This window comes from Bombina bombina, chromosome 5 (genome assembly GCF_027579735.1).
Source record: "Bombina bombina isolate aBomBom1 chromosome 5, aBomBom1.pri, whole genome shotgun sequence".
NCBI classification, from domain to species: Eukaryota; Metazoa; Chordata; class Amphibia; order Anura; family Bombinatoridae; genus Bombina; species Bombina bombina.
In genome coordinates this window covers 826,647,818-826,670,375 of record NC_069503.1, presented here as the reverse complement: position 1 = coordinate 826,670,375, position 22,558 = coordinate 826,647,818, and the positions used below count along the sequence as shown (strand labels likewise).

Sequence of the window (22,558 nt, the reverse complement as noted above, 5' to 3'; positions counted from 1 at the left end):
TACTTTCTATATTTACTGTAATAAGATACATGCACCTATTATGTATATACTCTATATTTACTGTAACTAAAGATACATGCACCTATGTATGTATAACTTCTAGATTTACTGTAGACAAAGATACATGCACCTATGTATGTATATACTTCTATATTTACTGTAACAAAAGATACATGCACCTATGTATGTATATACTTCTATATTTACTGTAGCAAAGATAGCATGCACCTAAGTATGTATATACTTCTATATTTACTGTAACAAAGATACATGCACCTATGTATATACTTCTATATTTACTGTAACAAAGATACATGCACCTATGTATGTATATACTTCTATATTTACTGTAACAAAGATACATGCACCTATGTATGTATATACTTCTATAATTACTGTAACAAAGATACATGCACCTATGTATGTATATACTTCTATATTCACTGTAGCAAAGATACATGCACCTATGTATGTATATACTTCTATATTTACTGTAACAAAGATACATGCACCTATGTATGTATATACTTCTATATTTACTGTAACAAAGATACATGCACCTATGTATATAACTTCTATATTTACTGTAGCAAAGACGCATGAACCTATGTATGTATAACTTCTATATTTACTGTAACAAAGATACATGCACCTATGTATATACTTCTATATTTACTGTAGCAAAGATAGCATGCACCTATGTATGTATATACTTCTATATTTACTGTAACAAAGATACATGCACCTATGTATGTATATACTTCTATATTTACTGTAACAAAGATACATGCACCTATGTATGTATATACTTCTATATTTACTGTAACAAAGATACATGCACCTATGTATGTATATACTTCTATATTTACTGTAACAAAGATACATGCACCTATGTATGTATATACTTCTATATTTACTGTAATAAAGATACATGCACCTATGTATGTATATACTTCTATATTTACTGTAGCAAAGATACATGCACCTATGTATGTATATACTTCTATATTTACTGTAACAAAGATACATGCACCTATGTATGTATATACTTCTATATTTACTGTAGCAAAGACGCATGAACCTATGTATGTATATACTTCTATATTTACTGTAACAAAGATACATGCACCTATGTATTATACTTCTATATTTACTGTAGCAAAGATAGCATGAACCTATGTATGTATATACTTCTATATTTACTGTAACAAAGATACATGCACCTATGTATATATACTTCTATATTTACTGTAACAAAGATACATGCACCTATGTATATACTTCTATATTTACTGTAGCAAAGACGCATGAACCTATGTATGTATATACTTCTATATTTACTGTAACAAAGATACATGCACCTATGTATATACTTCTATATTTACTGTAACAAGATACATGCACCTATGTATATTACTTCTATATTTACTGTAACAAAGATACATGCACCTATGTATATACTTCTATATTTACTGTAGCAAAGAAGCATGCACCTATGTATGTATATACTTCTATATTTACTGTAGCAAAGTACATGCACCTATGTATGTATATACTTCTATATTTACTGTAGCAAAGATACATGCACCATGTATTATATACTTCTATATTTACTGTAACAAAGATACATGCACCTATGTATGTATATACTTCTATATTTACTGTAACAAAGATACATGCACCTATGTATGTATATACTTCTATATTTACTGTAAGCAAAGATACATGCACCTATGTATGTATATACTTCTATATTTACTGTATCAAAGATACATGCACCTATGTATGTATATACTTCTATATTTACTGTAATAAAGATACATGCACCTATGTATGTATATACTTCTATATTTACTGTAATAAAGATACATGCGCCTATGTATGTATATACTTCTATATTTACTGTAACAAAGATACATGCACCTATGTATGTATATACTTCTATATTTACTGTAGCAAAGATACATGCACCTATGTATATACTTCTATATTTACTGTAGCAAAGACGCATGAACCTATGTATGTATATACTTCTATATTTACTGTAACAAAGATACATGCACCTATGTATGTATATACTTCTATATTTACTGTAACAAAGATACATGCACCTATGTATGTATATACTTCTATATTTACTGTAGCAAAGATACCTGCACCTATGTATGTATATACTTCTATATTTACTGTAATAAAGATACATGCACCTATGTATGTATATACTTCTATATTTACTGTAACAAAGATACCTGCACCTATGTATGTATATACTTCTATATTTACTGTAACAAAGATACATGCACCTATGTATGTATATACTTCTATATTTACTGTAGCAAAGATACATGCACCTATGTATATACTTCTATATTTACTGTAGCAAAGACGCATGAACCTATGTATGTATATACTTCTATATTTACTGTAACAAAGATACATGCACCTATGTATATACTTCTATATTTACAGTAACAAAGATACATGCACCTATGTATGTATATACTTCTATATTTACTGTAGCAAAGATACATGCACCTATGTATGTATATACTTCTATATTTACTGTAGCAAAGACGCATGAACCTATGTATGTATATACTTCTATATTTACTGTAACAAAGATACATGCACCTATGTATGTATATACTTCTATATTTACTGTAGCAAAGATACATGCACCTATGTATGTATATACTTCTATATTTACTGTAACAAAGATACCTGCACCTATGTATGTATATACTTCTATATTTACTGTAACAAAGATACATGCACCTATGTATGTATATACTTCTATATTTACTGTAATAAAGATACATGCACCTATGTATGTATATACTTCTATATTTACTGTAATAAAGATACATGCACCTATGTATGTATATACTTCTATATTTACTGTAACAAAGATACATGCACCTATGTATATACTTCTATATTTACTGTAACAAAGATACATGCACCTATGTATATACTTCTATATTTACTGTAACAAAGATACCTGCACCTATGTATGTATATACTTCTATATTTACTGTAACAAAGATACATGCACCTATGTATGTATATACTTCTATATTTACTGTAACAAAGATACATGCACCTATGTATGTATATACTTCTATATTCACTGTAGCAAAGATACATGCACCTATGTATGTATATACTTCTATATTTACTGTAACAAAGATACATGCACCTATGTATGTATATACTTCTATATTTACTGTAATAAAGATACATGCACCTATGTATGTATATACTTCTATATTTACTGTAGCAAAGATACCTGCACCTATGTATGTATATACTTCTATATTTACTGTAATAAAGATACATTTACCTATGTATGTATATACTTCTATATTTACTGTAACAAAGATACATGCACCTATGTATGTATATACTTCTATATTCACTGTAGCAAAGATACATGCACCTATGTATGTATATACTTCTATATTTACTGTAACAAAGATACATGCACCTATGTATGTATATACTTCTATATTTACTGTAACAAAGATACATGCACCTATGTATATACTTCTATATTTACTGTAGCAAAGACGCATGAACCTATGTATGTATATACTTCTATATTTACTGTAACAAAGATACATGCACCTATGTATATACTTCTATATTTACTGTAGCAAAGACGCATGAACCTATGTATGTATATACTTCTATATTTACTGTAACAAAGATACATGCACCTATGTATGTATATACTTCTATATTTACTGTAACAAAGATACATGCACCTATGTATATACTTCTATATTTACTGTAACAAAGATACATGCACCTATGTATGTATATACTTCTATATTTACTGTAGCAAAGATACCTGCACCTATGTATGTATATACTTCTATATTTACTGTAACAAAGATACATGCACCTATGTATGTATATACTTCTATATTTACTGTAACAAAGATACATGCACCTATGTATGTATATACTTCTATATTTACTGTAATAAAGATACATGCACCTATGTATGTATATACTTCTATATTTACTGTAGCAAAGATACCTGCACCTATGTATGTATATACTTCTATATTTACTGTAACAAAGATACATGCACCTATGTATGTATATACTTCTATATTTACTGTAGCAAAGACGCATGAACCTATGTATGTATATACTTCTATATTTACTGTAACAAAGATACATGCACCTATGTATATACTTCTATATTTACTGTAGCAAAGACGCATGAACCTATGTATGTATATACTTCTATATTTACTGTAACAAAGATACATGCACCTATGTATATACTTCTATATTTACTGTAACAAAGATACATGCACCTATGTATATACTTCTATATTTACTGTAGCAAAGACGCATGAACCTATGTATGTATATACTTCTATATTTACTGTAACAAAGATACATGCACCTATGTATATACTTCTATATTTACTGTAACAAAGATACATGCACCTATGTATATACTTCTATATTTACTGTAACAAAGATACATGCACCTATGTATATACTTCTATATTTACTGTAACAAAGATACATGCACCTATGTATATACTTCTATATTTACTGTAGCAAAGACGCATGAACCTATGTATGTATATACTTCTTTATTTACTGTAGCAAAGATACATGCACGTATGTATATACTTCTATATTTACTGTAACAAAGATACATGCACCTATGTATGTATATACTTCTATATTTACTGTAATAAAGATACATGCACCTATGTATGTATATACTTCTATATTTACTGTAGCAAAGATACCTGCACCTATGTATGTATATATTTCTATATTTACTGTAATAAAGATACATGCACCTATGTATGTATATACTTCTATATTTACTGTAATAAAGATACATGCACCTATGTATGTATATACTTCTATATTTACTGTAATAAAGATACATGCACCTATGTATGTATATACTTCTATATTTACTGTAACAAAGATACATGCACCTATGTATGTATATACTTCTATATTTACTGTAGCAAAGATACATGCACCTATGTATATACTTCTATATTTACTGTAGCAAAGACGCATGAACCTATGTATGTATATACTTCTATATTTACTGTAACAAAGATACATGCACCTATGTATATACTTCTATATTTACTGTAGCAAAGACGCATGAACCTATGTATGTATATACTTCTATATTTACTGTAACAAAGATACATGCACCTATGTATATACTTCTATATTTACTGTAGCAAAGACGCATGAACCTATGTATGTATATACTTCTATATTTACTGTAACAAAGATACATGCACCTATGTATGTATATACTTCTATATTTACTGTAACAAAGATACATGCACCTATGTATGTATATACTTCTATATTTACTGTAGCAAAGATACATGCACCTATGTATGTATATACTTCTATATTTACTGTAACAAAGATACATGCACCTATGTATATACTTCTATATTTACTGTAGCAAAGACGCATGAACCTATGTATGTATATACTTCTATATTTACTGTAGCAAAGATACATGCACCTATGTATATACTTCTATATTTACTGTAACAAAGATACATGCACCTATGTATATACTTCTATATTTACTGTAACAAAGATACATGCACCTATGTATATACTTCTATATTTACTGTAGCAAAGACGCATGAACCTATGTATGTATATACTTCTTTATTTACTGTAGCAAAGATACATGCACCTATGTATATACTTCTATATTTACTGTAACAAAGATACATGCACCTATGTATGTATATACTTCTATATTTACTGTAACAAAGATACATGCACCTATGTATATACTTCTATATTTACTGTAGCAAAGACGCATGAACCTATGTATGTATATACTTCTTTATTTACTGTAGCAAAGATACATGCACCTATGTATGTATATACTTCTATATTTACTGTAACAAAGATACATGCACCTATGTATGTATATACTTCTATATTTACTGTAACAAAGATACATGCACCTATGTATGTATATACTTCTATATTTACTGTAGCAAAGATACCTGCACCTATGTATGTATATACTTCTATATTTACTGTAATAAAGATACATGCACCTATGTATGTATATACTTCTATATTTACTGTAATAAAGATACATGCACCTATGTATGTATATACTTCTATATTTACTGTAGCAAAGATACCTGCACCTATGTATGTATATACTTCTATATTTACTGTAACAAAGATACATGCACCTATGTATGTATATACTTCTATATTTACTGTAACAAAGATACATGCACCTATGTATGTATATACTTCTATATTTACTGTAATAAAGATACATGCACCTATGTATGTATATACTTCTATATTTACTGTAACAAAGATACCTGCACCTATGTATGTATATACTTCTATATTTACTGTAACAAAGATACATGCACCTATGTATGTATATACTTCTATATTTACAGTAGCAAAGATACATGCACCTATGTATGTATATACTTCTATATTTACTGTAGCAAAAAGATACATGCACCTATGTATGTATATACTTCTATATTTACTGTAGCAAAGATACATGCACCTATGTATGTATATACTTCTATATTTACTGTAGCAAAGATACCTGCACCTATGTATGTATATACTTCTATATTTACTGTAACAAAAAGATACATGCACCTATGTATGTATATACTTCTATATTTACTATAGCAAAGATACATGCACCTATGTATGTATATACTTCTATATTTACTATAGCAAAGATACATGCACCTATGTATGTATATACTTCTATATTTACTGTAGCAAAGATACCTGCACCTATGTATGTATATACTTCTATATTCACTAAAACTCTTATGCATCTCCTAATCTGGTCTACAAATAAAAAAAACTTTAAAGGGCCATTATAATCGTTTTTTAACAAAGGCTTAATCAAAAGTTTATAAGAGGCATAACAATTCATCAATATTCACCTATTAAATAAAATGTTAAGGTTTAAAGATATTGCTCTTACAATTCTTTATCAATTCCTGTGCCCACTAAAATTGTCGTTTCCACGTCCAATAATTGTCTGCGTCTCACGACAGACATGGAGGTCAGAGCATGCCCACTCCAGTGAAAAGCAGCTCCTCTCACTGAATATTCTGAAGCACAGGCTGCAGCGATGTCACTCAAAAGCAGATTCAGCCCCTCTGCTTGTTCATGAGTGAGCTGATAGGCAATGGTTGCTATAGCAACCTTTTTAAGCGTCCTCAGAGCTGTTAATTCTCTGTATATAAATAAGTAGCTTCACAGAACTAAAAAAATATATTTGGGAGCTTGCAAGAATCATTTGATTTTTGGTATTTACATCTCCATACACGGATATTATAACTTTGTATTGTATTATAGCATCCCTCACATTTCTAAAGTTAATATGGTATACATGTTATATAAGTGCTTACAAGGCTTGTATAAATCACTGACACGTTTGAGTTGTGCGAGTTTTTGGATCGCTAAAGGGCAATATATATGCTGGCCTGTGATTACTGCATTGTACAGATCAGATGATCGACACAGAGTATTTTATTGGATTATAGTTTTACTCATCTTTTCATCGTTATTCTTTGCTGAAATTGGGAGTAAATGTTGCTAGGGGCAACAAGTTTCTATGCTAGCGTTTCAGTAGGCGCGCACTTTGATCCACCGTCAGCGCGCTGTTGCGTATGCGCTCCCATGTCTGATCAGCAAGGCAATGTTGATTGGACATGGGAAAGGAGGGGGGGGGGGGGACGCCCATTTCTGGGGCGTTTTGGATAAGCTTGTTATGAGACCATTTTACGTACTTTGAGGTACAATTTAGAATGTTAGAAATAATCGGGGGGTTTAAAAAAAAAAAAAAAGGTAAGTGCATTAAAATTAACTAATGTAATTTAATTGTATACACATTAGGGTTGTTTATTATGGTCCTTTAAATAATTTTGTTTTATGTCATACATCTTTAGATAGATAAAAGGGGAGATATTTCAGTAAAATTGCTAGGTTTGTTACTGTCTACTCTAGAAGATTAACGTAATATATATATTTATAAAAATTTTATGTATGTATGTATGTATGTATATATATATATAAAATTGTTGTTACCAAAAGACAAGAGAGACAAATATATGTGTGTGTGTGTGTGTGTGTGTATGTAATATATATATATATATATATATATATACATACATACATACACATACATATACACACATACATATACATATACACACATACATATACATATACACACATACATATACACACACACACACACACTAGTTGTGGGATCCAAGCACTCACTGTTAGTGGTATTGCCTGGGTGCACTCTATGGTAGGTAGGTAGAAACTTCTCAAAAGAAGAGGCACTCACAGGTCTTAATAAGCATAAAGATTTTATTAGTTCATAGGTTCAGTCAACGTTTCGGTCCTCGCAGGGACCTTTGTCAAGACTGTTCTCAGTAATCCTCTGTTTCAAGCGCTCACCGCTGACCGCTTGAAACAGAGGATTACTGAGAACAGTCTTGACAAAGGTCCCTGCGAGGACCGAAACGTTTTACGTTGACAACCTATGAACTAATAAAATCTTTATGCTTATTAAGACCTGTGAGTGCCTCTTCTTTTGAGAAGTTTATATATATGTGTGTGTGTGTGTGTATATATTATATATATATATATATAATATAATATATAATAAAGACTTTGTTCTTCACTACAAGACCCTGTGAGTGACTCCCTTACTTTGCTGATTTATATATATATATATATATATATATATATATATATATATATATATATATATATATATATATATATATATATATATATATATATATATATATATATATATATATATATATGTATATATGTGTGTGTGTTGCCCGACACTTTGCTACACAGAAACATAGCATCTCCAGTCTACGCTGCATGATTATTGATCATCTATCTATCCCAATAAGGGGGGGAGACCGCAACAATATGTTACTTAGACTAGAGTCCAGATGGATCTACATGTTGGACACCGTCTCTCCTAAAGGATTAAACGTTAAATTGGACTTTGGGCCGTTCATTGGATAAAAATGATCCACTAATGTATGAATACAAATGCATTAAATGTTTCTATCATTGGATTACAAAATGGACACTTTTTGAATTTGCTCATTGTTCCAGCTTCTACTATGTTTTTAACTTTTTTCATTTTATTTTTTTTTCCTTTTCATTTTTTCTTCTCTACATTTTTTCTTCTCTACATTTTTTTTCTCTTCCTTTGCCAATTGGCTAATGTGTTATTAGATGTCATTTATTTAACACCACCACCCCCCACATGTTGCTGGATTGTGTGCTCTATCAAGCATTTTCTGCTAATCTTGCATGGGAGCTTCATATTAACCAATGGGGATGTACCTGCTACAAGTGGGGCATTCGTGTTGTCTGATTTGAATAGATCGAATGTGTATTACACCCCATCGATATTTCCTGATATTCCTGCATTAGCTGTTGCTTTATGAATAAATGCGAGGGTGTACCCGTTATAAGTGGGACATTTGATCTCCTTACTACAACTTTTGAATGTGTATTACATCCCAGTACAATGTTCAGTACATCATGCGCCAAGGTGAACATGCAGCTTCTACGTTGATTGACAAAGGTGACCCCTCACCAACCTGTGTGAAACATACGGCATTGTTGTGCCAGAAGCAGTTCATAAGTCACAGGCTAATATCCCTTTGTTTGGGGAAGTTTCACTCACAGCAGAGACAAGTGGGTGTGTATGATGACACCTGAAAACATTGCAAGATCATTGGACACTATTCTGGTGCAGATCACTCCCACATATGCAAATTAGCCATGCAGTTGCTCAACTAACAGCACAATGAAGTATAAAGCTTGTGGGTGGGAACGGAACCAGCTGATCAGATTTGCAAGCGATTATCCACAGCTGAACACAGCCTTGATGTCAGCTATGACTTGTATAAATATAAAACATTCAGCCAGTAGTTTTATGCTCTCATGGGGAACACCACATAGCTGGTGTGACCACTTTAGATTTACCTTTCGGGACATTTGAAAAAGATGCCAGTTAGGCATCGAAACGTCATGTTTTTCCCAAGATTTTAACTTTTTGTATTATTAAAAGCTAAATTTTACTTACAAATGACCAGTGAGTGCTGCCTTTTTTGCATAGTGTATGTATGTATGTATTATATATATATATATATATATATATATATATATATACACACACACACACACACACACACACACACACACACACTAGTTGTGGGATCCAAGCACTCACTGTTAGTGGTATTGCCTGGGTGCACTCTATGGTAGATAGGTAGACACTTCTCAAAAGAAGAGGCACTCACAGGTCTTAATAAGCATAAAGATTTTATTAGTTCATAGGTTCAGTCAACGTTTCGGTCCTCGCAGGGACCTTTGTCAAGACTGTTCTCAGTAATCCTCTGTTTCAAGCGGTCAGCGGTGAGCACTTGAAACAGAGGATTACTGAGAACAGTCTTGACAAAGGCCCCTGCGAGAATCGAAACGTTGACTGAACCTATGAACTAATAAAATCTTTATGCTTATTATATGCCAGGATGAGCACTCTCACTTCCAAATTCAGCTGCCAGGGTGCTAGTGGGTATAAGATAATAGTAGCAAAAACTTGCACTCACTGGTCTTTCCAAATACCAAACATTTATTGTGACGTTTCAGAGACAAAGTATCACCAGTGAGTGCAAGTTTTTGCTACCTATATATATATATATATATATATATATATATATATATATATATATAATTGTTGTTACCAAAAGACGAGACAAATATATATATATATATATATAATAATAAATAATATATAATAAAGACTTTGTTCTTCACTACAAGACCCTGTGAGTGACTCCCTTACTTTGCTGATTTATTTATATTTATATTTATATATATATATATATATATATATATATATATATATATATATATATACATACACACACATACAGGGAGTGCAGAATTATTAGGCAAGTTGTATTTTTGAGGATTAATTTTATTATTGAACAACAACCATGTTCTCAATGAACCCAAAAAACTCATTAATATCAAAGCTGAATAGTTTTGGAAGTAGTTTTTAGTTTGTTTTTAGTTATAGCTATTTTAGGGGGATATCTGTGTGTGCAGGTGACTATTACTGTGCATAATTATTAGGCAACTTAACAAAAAACAAATATATACCCATTTCAATTATTTATTTTTACCAGTGAAACCAATATAACATCTCAACATTCACAAATATACATTTCTGACATTCAAAAACAAAACAAAAACAAATCAGTGACCAATATAGCCACCTTTCTTTGCAAGGACACTCAAAAGCCTGCCATCCATGGATTCTGTCAGTGTTTTGATCTGTTCACCATCAACATTGCGTGCAGCAGCAACCACAGCCTCCCAGACACTGTTCAGAGAGGTGTACTGTTTTCCCTCCTTGTAAATCTCACATTTGATGATGGACCACAGGTTCTCAATGGGGTTCAGATCAGGTGAACAAGGAGGCCATGTCATTAGATTTTCTTCTTTTATACCCTTTCTTGCCAGCCACGCTGTGGAGTACTTGGACGCGTGTGATGGAGCATTGTCCTGCATGAAAATCATGTTTTTCTTGAAGGATGCAGACTTCTTCCTGTACCACTGCTTGAAGAAGGTGTCTTCCAGAAACTGGCAGTAGAACTGGGAGTTGAGCTTGACTCCATCCTCAACCCGAAAAGGCCCCACAAGCTCATCTTTGATGATACCAGCCCAAACTAGTACTCCACCTCCACCTTGCTGGCGTCTGAGTCGGACTGGAGCTCTCTGCCCTTTACCAATCCAGCCACGGGCCCATCCATCTGGCCCATCAAGACTGACTCTCATTTCATCAGTCCATAAAACCTTAGAAAAATCAGTCTTGAGATATTTCTTGGCCCAGTCTTGACGTTTCAGCTTGTGTGTCTTGTTCAGTGGTGGTCGTCTTTCAGCCTTTCTTACCTTGGCCATGTCTCTGAGTATTGCACACCTTGTGCTTTTGGGCACACCAGTGATGTTGCAGCTCTGAAATATGGCCAAACTGGTGGCAAGTGGCATCTTGGCAGCTGCACGCTTGACTTTTCTCAGTTCATGGGCAGTTATTTTGCGCCTTGGTTTTTCCACACGCTTCTTGCAACCCTGTTGACTATTTTGAATGAAACGATTGATTGTTCGATGATCATGCTTCAGAAGCTTTGCAATTTTAAGAGTGCTGCATCCCTCTGCAAGATATCTCACTATTTTTGACTTTTCTGAGCCTGTCACGTCCTTCTTTTGACCCATTTTTTCAAAGGAAAGGAAGTTGCCTAATAATTATGCACTCCCTGTGTATATATATATATATATATATATATATATATATAGCAGAAGACAAGAAGCACTCCAGAAGTCTTTCAAATAATGTCACCTTAAATTAGTGAACGTTTTCGGGCAATAAACTGCCCGTCCTCAAACTTACAAGGTTACCTAACTTACCACCTTGAGGACGGGCAGTTTATTGCCCGAAAACGTTCACTAATTAAAGGTGACATTATTTGAAAGACTTCTGGAGTGCTTCTTGTCTTCTGCTATAATTCGATTTTTGCTAGCACCCGAAGCTGTTGCTTGTTTAGAATCTGGAGTGCACTTTGCTCGTTTATATATATATATATATATAAAGTAAAGTATAGTTCAAAGTTGCTGTCCGTATATTTATATTTTCAATGACAAAAAATTTGTCTATACAAAGTTCAAATGCCAGGGAGAAAGTTCCGTTAAACAGAAGACACTGATGTAGCAGTGAATCGATGTGATAAAATACTGCTGATAGAGAAAACCCCTCTACCCGCCTCACATAAAGGATCCGATATGGATGTAGCGTGTGTGTGTGTGTGTGCGTATATATATATATATCTATGTGTGTGTGTGTATTATGAGATCTACATTACCTTGACGGTTGAATTAAGCTTCCTTCATCAGAGCTGACCTCAAGTTCAAAGATTTCTTCCGGAGCAGGGGAAGGCGGGACATCTTCCTTTTTGACTTCATGCTTCACTTTCCTCCTCCTCCGCTTTTTCTTTTTTACAGACCCTGTGCTGACGTTCTCCAGATCAAAAGGATGTGAAACTGAAAAACTCTTCTCCTCTTCTGGTGTATTTGGCACATGAGTACTCTTGAAAAACTGATCATCTGTGGGTATAGGCGAGGTTGCCAAATATGCAGGGACTTGTTCCTAAAATGGATGCACAGGTAGTAGTCAGATTAAGAGGGGGGCTCTCTCTCAAACGAGTAAAACATTCAATAGATTTTATTTAATTACATACACTGGTGAGAATTAATGCAAACACTGGTTCATTTCACGTTTAAAACTTTTCTCTTCCAAGGAAACTATTGTCTATTTATAAAACACACACAACATTATCAAGTCAAAGTAATTATTTTAAGATTCATTTTCTCAAAAGTAAAATAATCAACTACTGTATGAGGGTCTTGCTACTATATTTCCATTAAAATGATCAAATAGAAACACAAGCACTTCTCACATTACTACAAGCAGAAATACAATATGGCAGTCATGGTCTTGGTGACACTGCAGCTGGGGGTTCTCTGTGCTTTTCTGCTCTGCACCTTACATATGGTGCTGAAGATGCCTCAGTGCCACATAGACAACTCAGCTGTCAGTGCTGCCATCCCTTTGGGATCCTTGGTCCCTGGGGAGTTTAAAAGTCTGGATAGAGGTACTGCAATAAGGTATTCGTGGATATTAAACATGATTTTAAACATATGCATCAGAATTGAATCAGTGTATTGCAAATAAGGTAAATACAAAATAAAGGTTTTAAAACAATTATAAACTGTCACTTTGTTGATAAATTTGTCTTGGGCAGCAAAGTGGCACCACTCCATCAATATAGATGTGGACAGAGAAAGTTTTAACAATTTGATCATCCAGCCAAAGGTCTAAAGAACAAGAATTACCAAAAAGATGTGCCAGGCTGTCTCCTCCATTGATTAAACCTTAAAAGGACATTAAACACTTTGAGATGGTAACATACAATCATAAATCATATATACATAAAAAAGTCTGCAATATACTTTCATTATTTATTTTGTCCCCTTTTCCTGTTATTCCATTCTAAAATTGTGAGCTTTTCAGGTCCTGTTAGAAATTGAAGTGTAATAACACTGTTATATTCCACACAGCCATTGGCTGCACACTCTAGTGACTAATTTATAAGTGCCCCTAATTGGCCACAGCAGGGAAGGTAACCTAAGTTACAACATGGCAGCTCACATTGTTTTATAGACACTAAAACTTTTACACTTATTTTGTTAATATTTAGTTGAAATAATTTTTATTATTATTATTATAAGCATTTTACAACCTGAGATATACAACAACATGAAGATAAAGAAAAGAGCGATTTTAGTTATAATGTCTATCAGTATCATGTCATATGCATATTCATTATATCACAAAATCAGTCAGTACTCTGGAGCACTCAGCTATTAAGTCCAGGTGATCATGAATCACTGGGGACCAATATACTCTGAGTTGTTGTCTTCTGTGGTCGGGTTTCTAATTTTCTCTTAGCACACATGACCACATAAGTAGTTAGTAATACTTAAAAAAAAAGGTAAGATATTAAACCAAAGAGAAAATAAAAAGAAAGAAAAAGGGAACAAAAACTTAAAAAAACATAATTTATGCTTACCTGATAAATTCCTTTCTTCTGTAGTGTGATCAGTCCACGGGTCATCATTACTTCTGGGATATTACTCCTCCCCAACAGGAAGTGCAAGAGGATTCACCCAGCAGAGCTGCATATAGCTCCTCCCCTCTACGTCACTCCCAGTCATTCGACCAAGGACCAACGAGAAAGGAAAAGCCAAGGGTGAAGTGGTGACTGGAGTATAAATCAAAAAATATTTACCTGCCTTAAAAACAGGGCGGGCCGTGGACTGATCACACTACAGAAGAAAGGAATTTATCAGGTAAGCATAAATTATGTTTTCTTCTGTTAAGTGTGATCAGTCCACGGGTCATCATTACTTCTGGGATACCAATACCAAAGCAAAAGTACACGGATGACGGGAGGGATAGGCAGGCTCTTTATACAGAAGGAACCACTGCCTGAAGAACCTTTCTCCCAAAAATAGCCTCCGATGAAGCAAAAGTGTCAAATTTGTAAAATTTGGAAAAAGTATGAAGCGAAGACCAAGTTGCAGCCTTGCAAATCTGTTCAACAGAGGCCTCATTCTTGAAGGCCCAAGTGGAAGCCACAGCTCTAGTAGAATGAGCTGTAATTCTTTCAGGAGGCTGCTGTCCAGCAGTCTCATAAGCTAAACGAATTATGCTACGAAGCCAAAAAGAAAGAGAGGTAGCGGAAGCTTTTTGACCTCTCCTCTGCCCAGAGTAAATGACAAACAGAGAAGACGTTTGTCGAAATTCCTTAGTTGCCTGTAAGTAAAATTTTAGAGCACGGACTACATCCAGGTTGTGCAGTAGACGTTCCTTCTTTGAAGAAGGATTTGGGCATAAGGAAGGAACAACAATCTCTTGATTGATATTCCTGTTAGTAACTACCTTAGGTAAGAACCCAGGTTTAGTACGCAGGACTACCTTATCCGAATGAAAAATCAAATAAGGAGAATCACAATGTAAGGCTGATAATTCAGAGACTCTTCGAGCCGAGGAAATAGCCATTAAAAATAGAACTTTCCAAGATAACAACTTTATATCAATGGAATGAAGGGGTTCAAACGGAACGCCCTGTAAAACATTAAGAACAAGGTTTAAACTCCATGGTGGAGCAACAGTTTTAAACACAGGCTTAATTCTGGCCAAAGCCTGACAAAAAGCCTGGACGTCAGGAACTTCTGACAGACGTTTGTGAAACAGAATGGACAGAGCTGAGATCTGTCCCTTTAATGAACTAGCAGATAAACCCTTTTCTAAACCTTCTTGTAGAAAAGACAATATCCTAGGAATCCTAACCTTACTCCAAGAGTAACCTTTGGATTCACACCAATATAGGTATTTACGCCATATCTTATGGTAAATCTTTCTGGTAACAGGTTTTCCCCAGAATACTGAAGTGTAAAGTATACATACATGACATTATATCGGTATGGCAGGATTTTCTCATCAATTCCATTGTCAGAAAATAAAAACTGCTACATACCTCTATGCAGATTCATCTGCCCGCTGTCCCCTGATCTGAAGTTTACCTCACTCCTCAGATGGCCGAGAACAGCAATATGATCTTAACTACTCCGGCTAAAATCATAGCAAAACTCTGGTAGATTCTTCTTCAAACTCTGCCAGAGAGGTAATAACACACTCCGGTGCTATTTTAAAATAACAAACTTTTGATTGAAGATATAAAACTAAGTATAATCACCATAGTCCTCTCACACATCCTATCTAGTCGTTGGGTGCAAGAGAATGACTGGGAGTGACGTAGAGGGGAGGAGCTATATGCAGCTCTGCTGGGTGAATCCTCTTGCACTTCCTGTTGGGGAGGAGTAATATCCCAGAAGTAATGATGACCCGTGGACTGATCACACTTAACAGAAGAAAAACCTATACAATTAAGAAAAACATTTCTAAACTGTTAAAACTTTGTTTGTCTTATCAATCGGTAATGCCTATCTTTGACACATAATCCAATGCTAGAAGTAGAAGGTGTAGTTATGGACGTTATCTATATAAAACAATACAGAATGTTATTTTTGTCGAGCAGAGCTGGAGGGGCTGATCTTGCAACCGTCCCCTAACCTCGAGTTTCCCCCCTTTTATCCTGTCTTATAAATACTTCTAGTCCCCATCCTACTCTCTCCTCCTCCTATCCCTCATAATCCAGTAAAACCAGACTTTCTGGAAACTTTCCCTTGTCCCCAAAATCAGAGAGGCCTGCTCTGACATGGAGTATGTAGCTTCAATTTTGTCCAGTATCTCAGTCCAAGCCGGGACCCCTGCCTTCCAGTGCCTAGCTACACATATCCTAGTAGCTGTACAAAGCGTTTATATAAAGGTATTAATAGCTGAGTTATATGATGGGATATGTTCATTCAGTAGGGCTTGCGCCATGGAAAGATTAATGTCTTCTGATAATATAGAACTCAACAAGGACGAGAGTTCTGACCATAGCGGTTGGACCCTGGGGCAGTCCCACCACATATGGATATATGTGCCTACTTCCTGACAACCTCTATAGCAATGGTTGGAGGAGCCCCGTGAGTAATGAGAGGTCTGTGTCGGGGTCAAGTACCACCTGAAAGTCGATTTGATACAATTTTCCTTAAAGTCGGCACAAATCATACCTCTACCTAAGTCTCGAGTTATGGCTATCCAGTCTTCCGCTGTTAAGTCGGTCCCTAAATCTTTCACCCATCTGTCTACTAAAGGGGGTCTTGTGTTATATCTCGCTTTTTGTATAGCTATATACAAGCAGGAAATCATTTTTTTATCTCTTTGTTTATTAATTATAAAGTGTTCCAGTGGTGTCAGTCCTCTTGTGAGGGGGAGATGTAGGTATTTATGTATTGCCGATGAGATTTGTAGGTATAGGAACCAATGAAGTCTATGGGGGTCTAGTCTGTCTTGTGCCTGTTTAAACCTAATAAGTTTCCCTTCTGACAAAAAATCTGCCACCCTATAGAGCCCCTTATTTTCCCATTTTCCTATTTGTATCTGTAACTCGCTCAGGAGTAGTGTCATAATCGGTCTTGTCACCGAGTCTATAGGTAGCAACTGGAGAGATTCAGTCAGCTCTGTCCAAGATTTCACCGAGTCCCTAAAGGCTGATAGATTGGTTTCGGGAGTGGGGTGTCCTTTGGGGGCGTTCCATAGTAAAACAGATGATTTATTGTTCCCCTCTATGTTAGCTTCTAATGCTGTCCATATTATTTCATCGGACCCTTTGTTTAATAGTAGGTCCTGAGCTAACCTAGCTGCCTGGTAATAATCCATTAAGTTCGGTACGCCTACCCCCCCTACTGTTTTATGTTGCTGCAGAGTTTTGGAGGCTATCCTAGCTAATTTATTACCCCTCAAAAACCTCGTTATGTCTTCTTGTAATCTCAATAAATCCGGGGCTGGAATCTTAATAGGTAGGGCTCTAAAAAGGTAGAGTATCTTCGGTAGAATCGTCATTTTAATGGCCGAGAGGCGACCAAACCACGAAAATTGTTTGCTTTTCCATTTGTGTAAATCTGAATTTTGTTAATATTTAAATAGCTAATTAAATTTTAAAAAAACGTACATATTATTCTCAGACTAATATTTTCTTTGAATACATCATTCTATCTAGCATTTATGTCCCTAATATCCTAATCTGTACAAAATATTTCTAATTATAATGTTGGAAGATGGTGTTTGCCATATTTGTTCATAAAAATAAGTACAATTAATTGTTTTATAAAATTAAAATTATTATAGAAATGTTACCTATACATGGATACAAATTCAGTTCCATTAACTTGAGTACACTAACAATGAGATATTTTTATACAATTATTTATATAATTTGGTATCTACACACAATCACATAATATAGAGAGTCAATGAAATTATCTCAAAAGGGAACCAGCGAGTTATTAAATAAGACCGGAAAATGAAATGACAAGTAAAAAAATACCCTACAGTTCTTGACGTTAAATGATATCAGACTTACATTTTCTTCTTCTGTTTCCTGTACAAAAAAGGCTTCTCCATTGTCACCAAGTTTCATGTGCAAATCCACTGGATCCCCATTGATTTCTATGTCTATCTACCAAAAAACAAAACAAAAAGGAGAAAGCTGAAACCAAGAATATATATATTAGGGCTGTGCAATTAATCGTGACATGAGGCTACGCAATCTGAATAGCATGAGGCTTTTTTATCAGAACAAAATAAAAAATAAAAAATGTCCAAAACGTGTCATATCGGTCATACAAATTCTCCAGTCCAGCCCAGCCCAGCCCAGCAGCAGTACTGATCACTTCTAGAGGAGGATGGACCAGGAAGCGCCAAATCAGTATCACAGCACTTAACACCCCGCAGTCATTTTAATTGCCTCGTGGTTTGTTGCTTCAGTCCCTAGGTGTGCACAGACAAAAAAAGGTGGTGGATTGGCAGTGCCCTTTTCTCTGGCCCATTTACATTCTGCAGAACAAACTGCAAGGGGAACAAGCTGCTGTTTTGAACAGTTAAATGAATGTTTGAACGCAAAAACATAACTTATGTAAGAACTTACCTGATAAATGCATTTCTTTCATATTGGCAAGAGTCCATGAGCTAGTGACGTATATCCCATACGTCACTAGCTTATGGACTCTTGCCAATTACATGAAAGAAATGTATGTTTAAAAACCATTTTAATAAAAATTTGTAATATATATATTGTGGGAATTCATCTGTGTCTGGGAAATGCATACATTTGGATAATAAATAGCTAATGGTTTGAAATTAAGAGTGCTGTTTTCCCTTACTTTTAGGAAAGAGGTTTAACCGTACCCCTTTCATTTGTCTCTCGTCTTTTGGTAACAACAAATATATATATAATTTCGGCCGCAGAAACGTTTCGGCAGAAAATAGCATTTTTGGCAATTTTGGTTTTCAGTTACTTTGCCTGTTATTTTAAGTAAAATTATTGTGTAGCATGTTTCAAATTTGATGCAAGCCTAGAGCTGCTGTTTAAGTTCATTACTTGACTTAATGTTTTGCATATAAATGAGTTTTCTATGACTATACTTTATTTGGATAATTGGTAAAAAAAAACAAAATTTATGCTTACCTGATAAATTTCTCTCTCATGTGGTGTATCCAGTCCACGAGTTCATCCATTACTTGTGGGATATTCTCCTTCCCAACAGGAAGTTGCAAGAGGACACCCACAGCAGAGCTGTCTATATAGCTCCTCCCCTAGCCCCCACCTCCAGTCATTCGACCGAACACAAGTAAGAAAAAGGAGAAACTATAGGGTGCAGTGGTGACTGTAGTTTAAAAAAATAAAAACACCTGCCTTAAAGTGACAGGGCGGGCCGTGGACTGGATACACCACAAGAGAAAGAAATTTATCAGGTAAGCATACATTTTGTTTTCTCTTGTAAGGTGTATCCAGTCCACGGGTTCATCCATTACTTGTGGGATACCAATACCAAAGCTTTAGGACGGGAGGGACAAGGCAGGCACTTAAACGGAAGGCACCACTGCTGCCTGTAAGACCTTTCTCCCAAAAATAGCCTCCGAGGAAGCAAAAGTATCAAATTTGTAGAATTTAGAAAAAGTATGAAGCGAAGACCAAGTCGCCGCCTTACAAATCTGTTCAACAGAGGCCTCATGTTTAAAAGCCCATGTGGAAGCTACCGCTCTAGTAGAATGAGCTATAATTCTTTCAGGAGGCTGCTGGCCAGCAGTCTCATAAGCTAAACGGATTATGCTTCTCAGCCAAAAATCAAGAGACGTTGCCGAAGCCTTTTGGCCTCTCCTCTTTCCAGAGTAGACTACAAACAATGCAGATGTATGACAAAAATCCTTAGTAGCTTGCAAATAAAACTTTAAAGCACGAACCACGTCAAGATTGTGTAACAGACGTTCCTTCTTTGAAGAAGGATTAGGACACAGTGACGGAACAACAATTTCCTGATTGATATTCCTATTAGATACTACCTTAGGAAGAAACCCAGGTTTGGTACGCAAAACTACCTTATCTGCATGGAAGATCAAATAAGGGGAATCACACTGCAAGGCAGATAATTCTGAAACTCTTCGAGCCGAAGAGATAGCTACTAAAAACAGAACTTTCCAAGATAAAAGCTTGATATCTATGGAATGCAAGGGTTCAAACGGAACCCCTTGAAGAACTTTAAGAACTAAATTTAAACTCCATGGCGGAGCAACAGGTTTAAACACAGGCCTGATTCTAACCAAGGCCTGACAAAACGCCTGAACGTCTGGAACATCAGCCAGGCGCTTGTGCAAAAGAATAGACAGAGCAGAAATCTGTCCCTTTAAGGAACTAGCCGATAATCCCTTTTCCAATCCTTCTTGGAGAAAAGATAGTATCCTAGGAATCCTGACTTTACTCCACGAGTAACCCTTGGATTCACACCAATGAAGAAATTTATACCATATCTTATGATAGATTTTCCTGGTGACAGGCTTTCGAGCCTGAATCAAGGCATCAATGACCGACTTGGAGAAATCACGTTTTGATAAAATCAAGCGTTCAATCTCCAAGCAGTCAGATGCAGAGAAATTAGATTTGGATGTTTGAATGGACCTTGGAGTAGAAGGTCCTGCCTCAGCGGCAGAGACCATGGTGGAAAGGATGACTTGTCCACCAGATCCGCATACCAAATCCTGCGTGGCCACGCAAGCTCTATCAAAATCACTGAAGCTCTCTCTTGCTTGATCTTGGCAATCAGACGAGGGAGGAGAGGAAACGGTGGAAACACATAAGCCAGGCTGAAGGACCAGGGCACTGCTAGAGCATTTATCAGCGCTGCCTGGGGATCCCTTGACCTGGACCCGTAACAAGGAAGCTTGGCGTTCTGACGAGACGCCATTAGATCCAGTTCTGGTTTGCCCCATAGTTGAATCAGCTGGGCAAATACCTCCGGATGGAGCTCCCACTCCCCCTGATGAAAAGTCTGCCGACTTAGAAAATCCGCCTCCCAGTTCTCTACTCCTGGGATATGGATAGCTGAGAGATGGCAAGAGTGAACCTCTGCCCATAGAATTATCTTGGAAACCTCCATCATTGCCAAGGGACTCCTTGCTCCCCCCTGATGGTTGATATAGGCTACAGTCGTGATATTGTCCGACTGAAATCTGATGAACCTGGCCGCAGCTAGTTGAGGCCAAGCCTGAAGAGCATTGAATATCGCTCTTAGTTACAGAATGTTTATCTGAAGGAGGGCTTCCTCCTGAGTCCACGAACCCTGAGCCTTCAGGGAGTTCCAGACTGCGCCCCAGCCCAGAAGGCTGGCATCTGTCGTCACTATAGTCCACTCTGGCCTGCGGAAACTCATTCCCCTGGACAGATGGACCCGAGATAAACCACCAGAGAAGAGAATCCCTGGTCTCTTGATCCAGATTTAACAGAGGAGACAAATCTGTGTAGTCCCCATTCCACTGGTTGAGCATGCAAAGTTGCAGTGGTCTGAGATGTAGGCGGGCAAACGGAACTATGTCCATTGCCGCTACCATTAGGCCGATCATTTCCATACACTGAGCCACTGATGGCCGAGAAGTGGAATGAAGAGCACGGCAGGAAGTTAGAAGCTTTGATACCCTGACCTCTGTCAGAAAAATTTTCATTTCTGCTGAATCTATCAGAGTTCTTGTGAGAGGAGAGAGAGAACTCTTTTCTATGTTCACTTTCCACCCGTGAGACCTCAGAAAGGCCAGAACAATGTCCGTATGGGACATGGCGATTTGAAAAGTCGACGCCTGAATCAGAATGTCGTCTAGGTAAGGGGCTAGAACCGCCAGAAGGGACCCTAG

General features: G+C 35.6%; 1 protein-coding gene across 1 annotated transcript in view; it reads right to left on the bottom strand.

The window, feature by feature from the left end:
- Window positions 1-22,558, bottom strand: part of LPIN2 (lipin 2) — a 245,089-nt gene that overhangs the window by 133,520 nt on the left and 89,011 nt on the right. Inside the window, exons 4-5 of the mRNA XM_053714954.1 lie at window positions 18,741-18,836; window positions 13,011-13,294 (exon numbers count right to left, since the gene is read on the bottom strand). Coding sequence (XP_053570929.1) covers window positions 13,011-13,294; window positions 18,741-18,836 — 380 coding nt within the window. The remainder of the gene's footprint in view (window positions 1-13,010; window positions 13,295-18,740; window positions 18,837-22,558) is intronic.